General features: G+C 46.6%; 1 protein-coding gene across 1 annotated transcript in view; it reads left to right on the top strand.

Moving 5' to 3' along the window:
* Nucleotides 1-238: 238 nt before the first annotated feature.
* Nucleotides 239-16,288, top strand: part of LOC144767155 (uncharacterized) — a 156,507-nt gene continuing 140,457 nt past the window's right edge. Inside the window, exons 1-2 of the mRNA XM_078650739.1 lie at nt 239-720; nt 772-1,301. Of these exons, the coding sequence (XP_078506865.1) occupies nt 454-720; nt 772-1,301 (797 nt within the window). The 5' untranslated portion in view covers nt 239-453. The remainder of the gene's footprint in view (nt 721-771; nt 1,302-16,288) is intronic.

Genomic DNA, 16,288 nt, shown 5'->3' with positions numbered 1-16,288 from the left:
TTGGTATTCAAGGGATTGTATATGGTAAAACAGCTTGCTTCACATGCCTTTGCAGAGTTTAGCCTAAGACTGCTTAGTCCATGCTACCCCTAGGATAGCTTGTCTATAAGGTTGACTTTACAACCTGCACCATAAGGGGTTGCTTGGCATGGTACAAGGTGATCACTAGAACTAGTGAGCATCATATACCAGGCCAACTTCTCACATTGGTGAGCAGCGGATTGGGATTTGAGCTTGCTGTTGTTTTACCATTACAATCTTTGAAAATATCATTTGAAAGATCATACAGGTACATGATAGGTACACTAAAACAAGACTAGATATACTTAAGTTCTACTGAACTTAGTTGTTGTAGAGGATAGGGAGTAGCACACCCTGACTACAACTACTAGATAGGTTTTGTAGGAAAACGCAAGTGTAGGTAGATTGCAACACATCCACCACACTAGAGCAATGTCTGGAGCAGAGGGATCCACTGGAACCACCTCTGTTGAGAGTGACCCTCCAAGGGCACCATCCAAATTTGCTATCTTTCCATTTAAGGAACTGAGGCAACTGTGTTCCATGAGAGGAATCAAAACAGGTCCTACTCCTACAGCAGGACACCTCAGAGAGCTATTAGACCAGTCTGAAGCTCTAAAGAACTCCAAGCCAGGCACCTCAGGGACTGGTGAGGAAGTTTCTCCTTCTGAAGATGATAACCCTGATGCCCCTGCCCCTGTCATCCAGATAGATGAGGAAGACCAGACCCCTGGGAATTCTCAGCCTGAGGAAGAAGAGGAAGAGGAGGTTGAAGAAAGTGAGTCTGATGATGATAGAGATAGCCAGGTGTTAGTCAGCAGGCTTAACCAGGCTAACTTAAGCTTATTTGGGACTGAAGGTGGGTCCAACCCATTCAGACCCCCAAATGGACTTAACCAGGAGCATAGGAGGAGGAGGAATCACTCAGGTGAGTCCAATACTTCCCATGTTTCTAAAGGTTCTCATGGTAACTCCAGAAGGGAGTTCACTAGCCCTCAGAGAAGGGAACATGAGGCCAAAATGAGAGAGGCTGAACTTAGGATCCAGAGACAAGAATTAGAAGTTGCCCTGGCCAAAGAGAAACTTGCTAGAGCAAGGCAGCCTAGAGAGAGTGGATTAGATTCCACTGGTGGCAGCACTATCCCTAAGGATAAAGACAGGTCCTATGACAATAGAAACCTGAGTAAGATTGTGCCCCCCTACAAAGTTGGGGATGATATCCACAAGTGGATGACTGCACTTGAGAGAGCTTGCAAAGTACAGCAGGTCCCTCAGGAGCAGTGGGCAGCAATCTTGTGGCTCTCCTTTGAAGGTAGAGGCCGAGACAGACTCCTCACAGTTAGTGATGGGGATTCTAGAAACTACCTGGTCCTGAAGAGTGCTCTGATTGATGGGTTAGGCTTAACCACTGAACAGTACAGGTTAATGTTCAGAGACACCCAGAAGACACAGACTCAGGACTGGTCTGAATTTGTTGAATGTGCCACTAAGGCTCTGGAGGGCTGGTTGCTGGGAAGTAAGGTTACAGACTATGAAGGATTGTACAATTTGCTTATGAGAGAACAGATTTTAAATAACTGTCAGAACCAGCAGTTGCATCAACATTTGGTTGACTCAGATCTAACCTCTCCCCAAGAATTGGGAAAGAGGGCAGACAAATGGGTTAGAACCAGAGTTAAGCAAAAGAACCAGAACCAGAACCAGGGTGGTAACCAAAAGAAAACAGACCAGAAGGGTGGGGAGCAGAAAACTAAAGACCAGAAGTCTTCAACAGGGCCCCAAACTAATACTGAGGGTGGGTCCCAAACTTCCAAGAAGAAGAAGAAAGAAGGTCAAAGAAAACCCTGGTGTAGCTTTTGCAAAAACACCACTCACTGGACAAGTGATTGTAAAAAGGGTGGAGCCACCAACACTGCAGCCCCTAAGGCACCTGCACCCACTAGTACAGCTGGCAGTGTTGGACCACAGACTAAGGGGGTAGTGGGTATCACCTTGGGAACTGATGGAGATTCTGACCTAGTCAGAGTCCCCACACAGGCTGTTCTGATCTGTGATGGGGAGATTGATTTCTCCCCTACTGTCAGTCTCAATAATTTGGGCAAGTACAGACAGACACCTTTAATTAATGAAAAAGTGGCTCAAGCATACAGGGACACATGTGCCAGTGTCACTATGGTGACACCTAGCTTTGTGGACCCTGGACAGTACATACCAGGTGATAATTACCTGGTGACCAATGCCAGCAATGTCACTACTACACATAGTGTGGCAATTGTTAACTTTTCCTGGGGAGGGGTAACTGGCCTAAAAAGAGTGGTGGTTAGTGCTGATCTCCCAGTAGAATGTTTGTTGGGCAATGACCTGGAGAGTTCTCTATGGTCAGAAGTTGAGTACAGGACTCATGCAGAGATGTTAGGGATATCATCACATGTCCTTGCTGTGACCAGGTCACAGGCCAAAAAGTGCCTCTCTGAACCTCAGGTCTTGGATCCTGGAACAATGGACCAAGTACCTTCCAAGACAAGGAACAGGAGGGCAAAGGCTGTGCCTTCCCAAATGCCTACAAGTGAGGATCAGCCTTCACAGGAAGATGATTCTGAGACCCCTGAAGGAACTGTCCCTATAGAGCTTGAACCTGATCAGGTTGAGTTTCTGGGGACAGGGGGACCTTCTAGGGCAGACTTGGGGCAGGCTCAGTTATCCTGTCCTTCTCTTGAACCCCTCAGACAGCAGGCTGCTGCTGAGGCTGCTGGGAATGCTCAAGGTACCCATAAGGTTTATTGGGATGATGGGCTCCTTTATTCAGAGGGTAGAGACCCCAAGCCTGGTACAACCAGGAGGTTGGTCATACCTCTGCAATTTAGGGGCTTCCTTCTTACCTTGGCACACGATATTCCCTTAGCAGGACACCTAGGCCAGAACAAAACATGGGACAGACTTGTCTGTCACTTTCACTGGCCTCACATGTCAGAAGATACCAAGGAGTTTTGTCGCTCCTGTGTAACCTGCCAAGCAAGTGGCAAAGCAGGTGGTACCACAAAGGCCCCCCTAATACCACTACCTGTGGTGGGGGTGCCCTTTGAGAGAGTGGGGATTGACATTGTTGGACCAATGGATCCTCCTACAGCATCTGGGCACAGATTCATACTGGTGGTGGTGGACCATGCCACCAGGTACCCAGAGGCAATTCCACTTAGGACCACAACAGCTCCTGTTGTGGCCAGGGCCTTACTTGGAGTTTTCTCCAGAGTGGGGTTTCCTAAGGAGGTAGTATCTGATAGAGGTGCAAACTTCATGTCAGGTTACTTGACAGCTATGTGGAAGGAATGTGGTGTTAACTATAAGTTCACCACTCCCTATCATCCACAATGCAATGGGCTTGTTGAGAGATTCAACAAGACCCTAAAGGCCATGATCAAAAGATTACCTGAGAAGCTCAGGCGAAGATGGGATATCCTTCTGCCCTGCCTTCTGTTTGCTTACAGAGAGGTCCCACAAAAAGGAGTTGGCTTCAGCCCCTTTGAATTGTTGTTTGGACATCCTGTAAGAGGACCCCTATGTCTGGTGAGGGAAGGATGGGAGTTACCTCTCAAAAAGCCCAAGCACGACATAGTGGACTATGTACTTGGTCTCCGCTCCAGGATGGCTGAGTATATGGAGAAGGCATCCAAAAACCTTGAGGCTAGCCAGGCCTTACAGAAAGCCTGGCATGACCAAAAGGCTGTCCTGACTCAGTACCAGCCTGGACAGAAGGTATGGGTGTTGGACCAGTGGCCCCAGCAGCACTCCAAGACAGATGGTCTGGACCCATACAATCATGGAGAAAAAGGGAGAGGTTACCTACTTGGTGGACCTTGGAACTCCCAGGAGCCCTCACAGGGTGCTCCATGTTAACAGGCTGAAAGCATATGTTGACAGGGCAGACATGAGCTTGCTCATGGCTACAGAAGAGGGGCAGGAGGAAGAGAGTGACCCTCTCCCAGACCTGATGACTCAGAACCCTGAGGATGGCTCAGTTGATGGTGTGGCCTTAGATGGCAGCCTCACTGAACATCAGCAACATGACTGTAGACAGGTTTTGCAGTCATATCGACATATGTTCTCCCTGACACCCAGTCAGACTAACTGGTGTACCCATGTGGTGGACACTGGTGATAGTCTTCCTGTAAAGAACACAATTTACAGGCAGCCTGACCATGTCAGAGACTGTATCAAGGCTGAGGTACAAAAGATGCTGGAGTTAGGTGTCATTGAGCCTTCAGAGAGCCCCTGGGCTAGCCCAGTAGTTCTGGTCCCCAAACCTCACACCAAAGATGGAAAGAGAGAGATGAGGTTCTGTGTGGACTACAGAGGACTCGATGCTGTCACCAGGACAGATGCACACCCAATTCCAAGAGCAGATGAGCTCATAGACAAATTGGCTTCTGCCAAGTATTTGAGCACATTTGACTTGACAGCTGGCTACTGGCAAATCAGGTTAGCTGAGGAGTCTAAGGCCAAGACAGCATTTTCTACCCCCAGTGGGCATTACCAGTTTGTGGTGATGCCCTTTGGTTTGAAAAATGCACCTGCCACCTTCCAAAGGTTGGTGAATCAAGTCCTTGCTGGGTTGGATGACTTTTGTGCAGCATATCTGGATGATATTGCTGTCTTTAGCTCCACCTGGGAGGATCACCTGGTCCACCTGAAGGAAGTGCTAGAGGCTCTGCAAAAGGCAGGCCTCACTATCAAGGCAACCAAGTGCCAGATAGGGCAGAGTAAGGTTGTGTACTTGGGCCACCTTGTGGGTGGAGGCCAAGTTCAACCACTGGAGAGTAAGATTCAGACCATAAAGGACTGGACTCCTCCAACTACCCAGACTCAGGTCAGAGCTTTCTTGGGCCTGACTGGGTACTACAGGAAGTTTGTTAAGAACTATGGGTCCATTGTGACTCCTCTTAATGATCTGACATCCAAGAAGATGCCCAAAAAGGTTCAGTGGACAGAATACTGTCAAAAGGCATTTGATGACCTGAAGAAGGCCATGTGCTCTGCACCTATCCTGAAGAGTCCTGACTACTCAAGAGAGTTATTTGTCCAAACAGATGCTTCTGAGTTGGGAGTGGGAGCTGTGCTTTCACAACTTAATGTAGATGGTCAAGACCAGCCCATTGCTTTCATTAGCAGAAGGCTGACCCCCAGAGAGAAACGTTGGTCAGCCATTGAGAGGGAGGCCTTTGCTGTGGTGTGGGCCCTGAAGAAGTTGAGACCATACTTGTTTGGCACTCACTTCAAGATTCAGACCGACCATAAGCCCCTCTTATGGCTTAATCAGATGAAGGGTGAAAACCCCAAACTGCTCAGGTGGTCCATTTCCCTACAGGGGATGGACTTTACAGTGGAGCACCGCCCAGGAACTGACCATGGTAATGCAGATGGTCTCTCCAGGTACTTCCACTTAGAACATGAAGACACAACTGGTCAAGGTTAGTCTAATGTCCCTGCGTTTGGGGGGGGGGTTGTGTAGGAGAGTAGGGTCTGCTATCCTATGGTCACCCCAAATTTTTGCTTTTTGCTTCACTGGTTTATGACTTAATGTGGCTGTGGGCCTGCTAATCAGACCCACAGCCTGCTGTTCTCTCTCTAAATTATTACCCATGTACTTTAAGTGCATAACGAAATTGGAACTGGTTCACCTTATTGGCCCCTGTAACAGTGTACCCAGGGCATAGGTGCTTCCAAGGCCTACCAGGGGCTGCAGCATGTATTGTGCCACCCCTGGCCTGGCCTCCATATTTGACACAACTGGCTGATCACTCAGCTGGGGTAAATCGGTGTAACCACCCCTTACTTAGGTGTAGTATTCCTATACCTAACCTAAAATGGACACATATGTTCCTATCAGTCACTCCTATGGAAGGCCTCATCAATCCTGGAGGCAGAGTGCTAGGAAATATGTGAGATGGTGCTCTGGCATGAGCTGAGCCTGTCTGCAGCTTTCGGAACCATGTCCTTTAGCTGTTTCATGATATTGCCATACCATATACTCTTAAGTGCATTATGAACCTCGCGGTTAAATGCTATCTTGGGTTTGGCTTTATCAAAACATGTCGAGTAAGGTGTCATACGAATTGGAATACTACCCCCTCGCCAGTTCTGGCGACGAGGGTAGCATTCCACCCTTCTAGAGGGACACAACATGTACCTAGCCTGAACCCCGGTTAAAGTTAAACAGAGCCTTAGCATCCCAAAATGGATGCTGCCACCACAGACACAAGTCTGACCTCCTGCTGCTGGGAGTCCTTCCAGCGAGGGCAGCTTGGACAAAGGGTTTCCTGCCTGGGGAGGTGCTAGCACCACTCCAGACAGGATTTTGTGTATTGGGTAGGACAGGGCTGAATAGAATCAGACATGCCTGGGGCACACAAGGTGTCCCTGTGCATAGGCCAGTTCAAACCGGTGCTGGGGCTTTCCAGCCCCAGTCCTGGCGCGAAACTGGACAAAGGAAAGGGGGTGTAACCCCCCCCCTTCCTGGTTCCACCCAGAGGAGGGACCTAGTAGGTGATCCGGCCCCCCAGATTCGAATAAGAGTGGGAGCTGTGTCCTGAGACTTCAGATCATCCTGAATCAACTTGAAATACAGAAGAAGACTGGACTTCGACATTCTGCTGCACAGAAGACGGAAGAGAATCTCCCTTGTGGCCAAGGAGTGACCACCCTGTGAACACAGGCACCAACCAGCAACTCGACGTCTGCTTTGCCGCCGCCGGAGCCCGAGCCCAGAGCCTGACAAGACCCAGACTCCCAGACTTCTCACCGCCGGATCCACAGTTCCTGCAAAGAAGGGACCCGTGGAGGCACCGAGAGACGTGGGACCGGACATCTTGGAAGACCCCCGAAACGCTGACTGCGCAGCATCAGAGGCACCCTCGATGCTGTGCTTTGGGGTTTGAGAGGCCCTAACCTCGAGCAGCCCTTGCACCAAAGATCAGCCCCCCAGCATCTCCACGATCTGCGTGGGGCCCTTTTGCACCGTGCCACTCGACGCGCCATCCCGGCCACTTGCCACGTGGCTAGCGGCCATCTTGGCGACGAAACCTACAACTTTCACTGCGGGTCTGGTTGCTCCAGACTTGCCCTTGCTCCTGTAAAAAGGAGTACCTGCTCTGACCTTGCTGGTCCGAGTAACAAGCCTTTTTCGATTCCTGCGTGGCTTGCATTAGCCAAGATCTGTTTGCTTCAATCAAGTTGCCGACACCGCCAACAGCGAGAAGCCTGCGTGGGACAGCTCGTGACCGACTCCTGGACGTCTTCGACCCCTCGTGTCCACGTGGCTGCAGAGAGAAGCTACACCTCGACGCCTGTTTGCACCCGACATCGCCTGGTTCCACTCTGGTTCCACGGTAGTCACTGGCTAGTGACTTTGAACATTGTCCCCTCTGCTTTCAGGTCTTCACCTCTTCAGATCCACCCTTGGATCCACCGGAACTCTTCACCTCGAGTCGCCTGCTGCATCTTCAGCTCCAAGCACCATCGACCTGCGTGACGAAACCCGACACTACTTCGACCCTATGCACCCGCTTCCTGTGGGTGAGGTAACTCAGCTCCGCCGGTGTTCCCACACTGGTACACACCTCTAGGGTCTGTGTCTAAAGTTTCATCCTTCTAGGTCACTCGGAAGGTTCCTTTTTAACTAACTTTGTAACTTTTACGCACCATTGACATTGCATTGGTAAAGCGTGCACTTTCCGCACTGCACCCGAGTCCCGCGGGCCTTTCCCGACTTCTTCACTGCTAGTCCCGAACAGCTCCAGCGATTCCCCAGGCCCTAGGCCTCTTCACTTTCCCCATAGTGGTTCTTATACCACTATTTTAGTATATGGTTTAGGTGGCCCCTAGGGCTCATCCATATTGTGCAACTTTTGTGTATTTAAACTGTGTTTTGTTTTAACGCATTTGCTTCTGTGCTCATAAAGAGTATCAGGGATATTTGTAGTAATAAATCTATATATATTTTCAATATATATCTGTGTGGTGTCCTTTCATTTGGTATTCAAGGGATTGTATATGGTAAAACAGCTTGCTTCACATGCCTTTGCAGAGTTTAGCCTAAGACTGCTTAGTCCATGCTACCCCTAGGATAGCTTGTCTATAAGGTTGACTTTACAACCTGCACCATAAGGGTTGCTTGGCATGGTACAAGGTGATCACTAGAACTAGTGAGCATCATATACCAGGCCAACTTCTCACATCGAGCCCATGAGGCTTCAACGTGTTGGGCATTTTCTGAGTCAGAGCCCACGAGGCTCCCACGTTGTTTTGGGGAACTGTTGTTCCCTAAGAGCCCAGAGGAGGCTCAGAAGGCACGCTGGTGCCAGGCTCAGTTCTCCAGTTGCCCAGCACTTAGTGGGCAACTGCTACGTTTAGGCCTGAACTCTTGCACATTCTTCTTTGGCTGCCTGCGCTGCCAGCCCAGACATTCTGGACATTGGGCCTGTGAGCCCCTGAGAGGCCAGGTTGGCCTGGGATCAGTTCTGTGTACTTTGTGGTGCAAATGTGATACTTGCCTAATGTGATTTATGCAATGCTTTTTGCCTATATCCCTAAATGTATTTTTCCTGCCTAAGAGGTTGTTGTGCCTAGTATAGTTATACCAGTGAGGTTGTGTCCCTGCATGATATATGCCTAAGGCGGTTAGGGTTGCGTAGTGTGTACCTACCTTGTACCAGTGGTTACTGGTTGTGTGCTACATTTGCTATTTTATGCTACAAATTATCCTATGTTCTAAGTACTAATTTCTACCAAAAGCTATTCCTGACAGTGGTCCATGTGGCCCTGTCCTATGTATATATAATCCCCTGTAAATATTGCCCAGTGCCAGTGGAACAGTGTAAATTGTGTGTTTATTATCTAATGTGTTTGGTATAATACAAAGGCTATTTTTATATATAACCTTGTGTGGAGTTCCTTTTGTGGGGGGGCCTGGGATGTTGTTACTGGTGGGTGCGTGCGCAAATACTTAACCTACATTGCTTCCGAGATAAGCGTTAATGCTCGTGTCACGTTACCTAGAGGGTGAGCAGGGGTTATCTTTGGCGTGTAACTCCCTTGCCCTGACTAGAGTGGTGGTTTCTGCCTGGCTTTGGCGCAAGCCTCAGCCAACCGGAAATCCCATTTCTAACACCCCTTGTGATTGGAGAAGGAGTGACCTCACCATTAATGCACAAACATGGACAGGTCAGCATGTAAAGAAGTTTGATCCTCCAGATAAAACTAGGGCTAAGGCCCATACGTCCAGAAGCTGGAGTAAGTATGGCCACTCCAAGGAGTAGGACGCCCTTGTGGTGTTGAGAAGTACTGCAGCCGCACTGCGTTGGGGGTCTGTGGAGTGCATGAGTGCAAGTTCTGTGCAGAGTACCAGGATAAGCTAGACTGCTCTGGCCCCACAGTGTCCAACAGCAACAGTGGCAGGTTTTGAAGTATTTTATTATCTAAATTTATTAACATAAGGGGTCTCTTGGAGTCAGCGATTCGACGGTTTGCCAGGTTTAAGGAAAGTCCCAATTACTGCTTTGCACAAGGAAGGTGGTAGTATTCTAGTCTGTAATGACTGCTCATATAGTGCTAGTGGGGGGGGAGGCAATAATCTGAGTGTATCTTTTTTAGTAGACTGCAGTGGTTAAGCTGTCTATGCCCTGCGCTTTCTTTTCAGGCATGCTTTGGATAACCGGTACTATATCTTTTACGGAGAAGGGCACGTCTAAGTATTGTCGATGCATATTTCCCATCCAGAGAATATATTTAACTTTAAATACACCACAAAGTTTAAGCCTTATTTGTACAACATCATGCCCTGTGAAGCTAAAAATATGTAAATATGATTTAGGCGGGGAATGTTTCCGGTGATTTTTTTTAGTTCCAAATAGTTCTGAAATACAGATGAAAGCGATGTATGCCCTACTTGTAAAACCACATCTAACACTTCTTGTCTTTTTTGTCTGGCGTATCCACACATGAAAGAGTTGAATTATTCTGTATGTAGGGAAGTGACTGTGAGATAGTCCTGTGATGCATTAAGAATTTTCCAATCAGATAAAGACAACTTGGTTGTTGTTGGCCTCTCCAGATTTTTAGACCAAGCTTTATCTCTCACGCATTTGAATATGTCGATACATTTACAATTTCTTTTTTTAATACACAGAACTTCAAAGCTCAATTTATATTTTAAATTTCTATTGTAGATCTAGTATTATTTTTTCCGAATTGTTCAAAGCTTGGTGCATTGTCAGGCATGTTCATTTTGCCTAATACGCTTTTGGTTGCCACTCCACCCAGGGTGACCTGGATATGTCCAGCACCTAGGCTGGCTGCTCATCTTAAAACTGGACCTGAAAAAGGCTTGTTTTATGAATCACATGTAAGGAAATCTACTCCCGCAGGCGGGGAGTGGGCGTTCCACAGCACACCAACAAACTCCATCAGATGGAAAGACTCAGAGATAAACTCCATTCAAGGGCAGGAGATAACTTGTTTCCACGGTGAGAATGCAAAAGGAATGACTGCAAAAGAGATAGGGTCCAGGGGCAGCAGCTTCCTCTCAGGGTGAATGTATTATATCCATGGAGAAACATGAAAGAAGCCGGCAAATACAGTCACACTAATTCTGAGAATTTTGCAGACACAAATGTACAAGTGACGATTTCTCATTAGAAAATGTAATTTACAAAAAAATTCCAAAGTACTCTTGGGGAAACTACAAGAGAAGAGGCTTCCCAAGAGTTCTCTTGGACCTTTTATGAATTCCAGAATTGCATCCCATACACAGGGTGAATCTCAGAAGAGAAAACATGTTTTCATGGGAATTAGCGCTGTGCATGTAAATGAACCTGCACTGCAGGAAACACCTATGATCATACACCCTGAGCAGATGAATCCAGTCTCTACCGCACTTCTGAGATCACTCTAATGGGGAAATACTCCCCATGTTTAAAGGCGGGTGAGCCCTCACAGCACAAACCAGCCTGCTACATTGGATTAACTACAAACCCAACAAACATCTCAGCTACTTTTCCGCTGCTGAGCAGTCTTCACAATTGTATATCCCAGGTCAAACTGAATGACTTTAGAAGCCATCCCAGAATCATCGAATGATCATCCAACTACTCTAGAAGTTATTTCGTCATCATCAGACATCATGAAGCTCTTGAAGTCATCAGCAAAGTTTAGAAACTCAGCTTGATGATTTCAGGATGACTTGAAAATGACTGTCTGATTACTTTACAGGGTGTGATTGCTCTTGATGACTTGTGGATGGTTCGGAAATTAGTATCTGATGATATTACTTTGTGGCAAAGGGTAAACCTATCTCATTTATAACACAGGGGAGTATGAATACAAAGTGCACTCCAGTGCTTTTGAAAAATATACTTTCAGTACATACTGTTCGAAGTGTTCCCCAACGTGTAATTATTATTTTTTGTTGCATTGAAGAACAGGATAGGTAGTATTGGGATTACGCTTCTAACATCCAGAGTAAAACAATTTGTATAAATCAAATGAAAAGTTGCACTTAACATTCAATGCCCTCTAAAGCACAGCGCGGCTTCCCCTGTGAGATTAACCTTCAGTGCTCACCTCTCCACTGCCCTCCTGGTGACCCCCCTCCTCCCCGGCCTCCAGCCCCGCACCACCAGTCACTCCCATTTATCACCTGCAGCAGGTGGTGAATGGCCGCAATAACCTGCACGTGGGGATTATGTGTGTCATTTCACTGAGAGAATCTGGTTTGCTTACTTATTCCTAATTCTGCGGGTTTACCACAATATAAATAACCAAGAAACTGTGTGTGTGTGTGTGTGTGTGGGGGGGGGGAGGAGGGGAATTGTGCTCTGGCAGGAGAGGAGTGAGACTATATTACGTTTTGAGAAAACAGGCATTGGTATGTTTTGTGTTTGTGCACGTGGACATCTGCATTTATTTAAATATATTACAAAATTGCACGTCAAAATGGTCTCAAAATAGAAAAATACGTCCAAAGTGAAAGATTACATACTAAAATGTCTCAATCCTCCAATACAAGCCTGAATAGAGTCATCCAAACCCCCTTCTACTAAACAAAGGTTAATAAAATAAAAATAGGAAATACTTTTTAAATGGACATGTTTTTCAGAGAGAAAAACTTGGATATTAATGTTCGGCAGAATCTGTTCTCGCAGTTGTATGGAACCGAACATTATTTCTGCTTCCTGGCATGTAATCCACGTGACGTCTACATAGCACAAACAAAAAAAGGACACAATTAAAATTGGAAAAACCCACTAACTTCAGCAGCTCAAAAGTAGCAGGAATGTACAAATTGCAGTATTGCTATAGAGACACTGAAACCGTGATATACACACATACAAAGGCACAAACAAAAAATGACGGCTAAACATTAACACCTGATGGAGTATTTTCTTAGAATGAAGTGTCCTCTTTTTGACATACAAGCTAGATGCCAACGTTTAACCTCTGCCTAAGTATTTCCATTTTGGCACAAATAACGATACTGTAACTCAGATATGTATCAATGTGCCCAGGATCACTTATGTGTGAAGCTAGAAACCTGAGATTTGGACTCTTGTCTTCAGATAACAAAATGGTCAACTCTGCCTCTGAAATTTAAACTGCCATTTTAGGGGGTAGGTATAAACATAGGCAAATTAGGACAAACTTCACTGGCATCACTGGCGGGCCTTTGCCCACCCAGTTTCTTCTCATGTGCCTGGTTTGCTGGCCCATTCATTTACTATGGATGTGAGGAGAATGATTGTGTTTAGGAACATTGGGGCGGACATTCTTTGTCAGGAATGCAAGAAGCTGGTAGTGATTGACAGGGACCAGTTGCTGGTACCCTGCCTGCACATGGACAGGGGAGCTGCTGTCTCCGGAGTCTCTTTCTGCTTTAAGAACACACACTTTGCTCTTCAGTAAGTTAAAATTAAACGTTTATATATAATCTTTTCGCTCCTGCCAACTCCAAAGTTTCATGTCTGTAATTAGGCCTCTTCGTTGTTATAACAACAACGGGGTTTTTGTGCATGGGGGACTTGTTTGTAAACTTGGTTTTTTTTTGTTTTTGGAGATATCGATATTCCCCGCGGGAGAGCCAGATACTTTTAAAAAACATTTGACTTTTTTTTAATTTTGTATTTTGCTGTAAGCACTCGCTTGTCTGCAGGATTTTAGGACGGACAAAAATGCTTTCGTTTTGCAGTGGAAGTTGCCTACTTTTAAGGAAGACCGCGTCGATTTAAGAATGCACTTAAAATTGGACGTATTCGATGTGTAGGTGAGTGAAAGTAAATGGTCTGTTGATCGTTTTAACTTTTTCTTTCCGTATCATGGTGCTTTTTCACGAGTCACTTTCAGCTTAAGTTAATTATTACATATTCGAATATTCATGGTGAAGGGTAATACTGAACAAATGTGCAGATCTGTGCAGTTCTGCCGCGCTACCACTGCTCCGCTATTTGCCATCATGTTCGAGGTTATTTTTAGAAACTGGCACAATAAATGCACGTGTACATTAGTGTTTTCTTGCTTTGTGTAGAGTTATATGTGAGTTCAAGTTTGTGCTTCCTTCTTGTGAGACTCAGTTCAAGGACGTTTGTGTGTCTTTGTGAGAACTCCATGGTTAAGAAGTTCTGTTCCAAGAATAACACTGCTCTGGCAATATAGGTCATGGGATCAATAGTGGCTAACAAAGTGGAGCGTGGAAATGCTTAATATTGAACCACCGGTTATCGCGCTTAGCAGCATTGTCATGTGTTTGCTCACTGAGGCATTGCAGATGTGAACTAAGTATGCACATGAGTTGTGTCCACGTTTTAGGTGTGCATTCTAACTAAAAGTTATAGTCCCGATTGTATAATAAGATAAACATAACTACAAGTCCCAGAATGCAATGTTGAAGTGCTTTGATATACACTTCCGTTGGCGCCGGAAGTTACGTCATGTAGCAGCTTCGGGCAGTCATTAGATCAACACTCGTCGTGGGTCAGCAAGATATTACAAAAGTGGACATGGTGCCTATTCAACCTCTTCTGCTAGAGTATTGCAAATTTCTTCAGAGCCTCCCGACCGTTTACATGTTTGTGTGGGAGAAACCTTTATCGGAACAGGAGCAAGAGATCAAATTACTGCTTCTCAGGTAATTGAAGGACATGTGGTTTTGATGGTTCGGGAAGGTTTTGCTTTGTTTACATCAGCCCTCTAATGAAAAATGCTTACAGCAGCAAAAACTGTCGTTTGGTATTTCTTAAGCACTTGCTGGGCCTAGAAGTAAAGGGCAGGGAAACATTTAAAAACATAATCTGATTGATATCCAATTTTAAAGGAACTAACCAATGCGCTGCACTCAGCAGAAATATGGTGGTAAATATCATGCTGTATTTGCATAAACAAATAAAATAACTCAACATCTAAGCCTCCAGATTGACCTGTAGTTGTGCGCAATGCACAGGGAAAAAATAATTGCTTTTCTGAGGAAAGAAATAACTGGTCTGCAAGAAGATGATTCTCCCACAGTCTGCATTTGTTGGGCTACGGAACCGTGCATAACAGAGAACAAGCATTGGCATAGCCAATAGGTCTAGCCTTTAGGACCTTATAAGTGTTTAAACATGCAACTGTTAATGTGGTTGCACAAAGGATATTGTGCTGCATAACTAAACACTTATAAGGTCCCAAAAGCAAGACCTATTGGCTATGGTGGAGTGGTGTGGCTCACTGGTTAGAGGCGGCAGACCCGGAAGCAGAGGACGGCCTGGGACCAGGGTTCTATCCCCGACACGGCAGGGTCGTGGACCAGGGTCAGCGGACTCGATAATTCTCGCCTCGGTGCCTACTCTAACCAGGGATCACACTCGGCAACTCTGGGCATTAGCTTGCCTCATCTCCACAACGGCCCCCCACATACGCCGGGGATGCCTGGTTTCACCTTGGAGATACCCAGCAGGGACCATCTCACAGGGAAAGCCAGGACGGGTTCCCCAGCGGTCTATAGCGCAGAGATACTCCTTCAAGAGTCGATTCTAGCGCTTTAGAAACCCACAATTAATTAATTAATTACATTATACCAATGCTTGTTACATAGGCTGCCTAATGCCCCCAAGTCATGTGTAGCAGTATCAGCCGTTATGGTCTTTCTTAAAATCCTTCTCCATCTGCATGTTGGGGCTTGTAGTTTCATGCTGTTGGAGTCAAAACGCGGAAAATTGAAGGTGGTATTTATGGAAACAGAGAGTCACTTTTAAGACTGTAAAAGTATGTTAAAAATAACTTTCGGGCGCACTGTAGTCTTTAGGACACAAACCCCTTCATATAGTCTGGACAGGGACTATGGAGGCCGAGGGAGAGGCGCAGACTGTTATATGTCACAAGTGTGAGGAGGGCGCAGCTGGGGTCGGGAGGGGAGAGCGCTGCGCCTCAGTGCCTTGAACCTTCACTGTGAAACCAGCGGCGATGGCGTCAACAGCTCAAATAACAGCAGAGCAGTTCTCGGTAGTTCTGTGGGGCTTCTTGGAGCTGGCTGCAGTATATGGGGGCCCAAGACACTTTCATAAACGGAACAATCACCAACATGAACCCCCGCGTAGTGAAAGCACAAAAGGCAGCTGTTTTCTAGCAATAAGTACTGATGGGGATTTATGTGTGAAAAGAACGCAAAACATGATTTAATATCAGTAAACAGAGAAAGACAAACGGTGCGCTGAAATGTGATCTGACATCATGGCAAAGGTGTCAACGTAGGTATGAAACATGGCTCTAAGACCATGGCTTAGAATTTTGAGGCACTTGCCCTTTAGCAATCACTCTCGGCGGGTGGCTGCGTGTCTTTAACTGAAGCTCACATTGTGCAGATTGTAACAGATGGCCAAGGCCGTCCCACCTCACACACCAGAGAACAGCATCCTCGCATATGCAGAGGGTTTTTACAACAGTCAGTGTGCCAAGAGTACAGGAGCTATACGAGGTTCTTTGTCTGTGCTACGGACTACGGACGTCTGCGCCCGTCCGCGGCCGGACTGGGCTAGGGGCGCGACCTCATGTCCCTCCTTACTCCTCCTCGGCCCTTATTGCTCTTCGTGGCCCTTGGCCTCTTGCAACTTCCACCATCAGACACATTACTGCTTCTGGTCTTTACCTAAATCCCCATTATCCTACACCCCCCATTTTGTCTCCCTCTTTGTCCCACCCCCCGACTCTACTCACGTACCCCTTCCCCCCCCCCTATCTCTCATCTTAC

Source organism: Lissotriton helveticus, chromosome 1_1, assembly GCF_964261635.1.
Source record: "Lissotriton helveticus chromosome 1_1, aLisHel1.1, whole genome shotgun sequence".
Lineage (NCBI taxonomy): Eukaryota > Metazoa > Chordata > Amphibia > Caudata > Salamandridae > Lissotriton > Lissotriton helveticus.
This window is presented reverse-complemented; position numbering and strand designations above follow the sequence as displayed.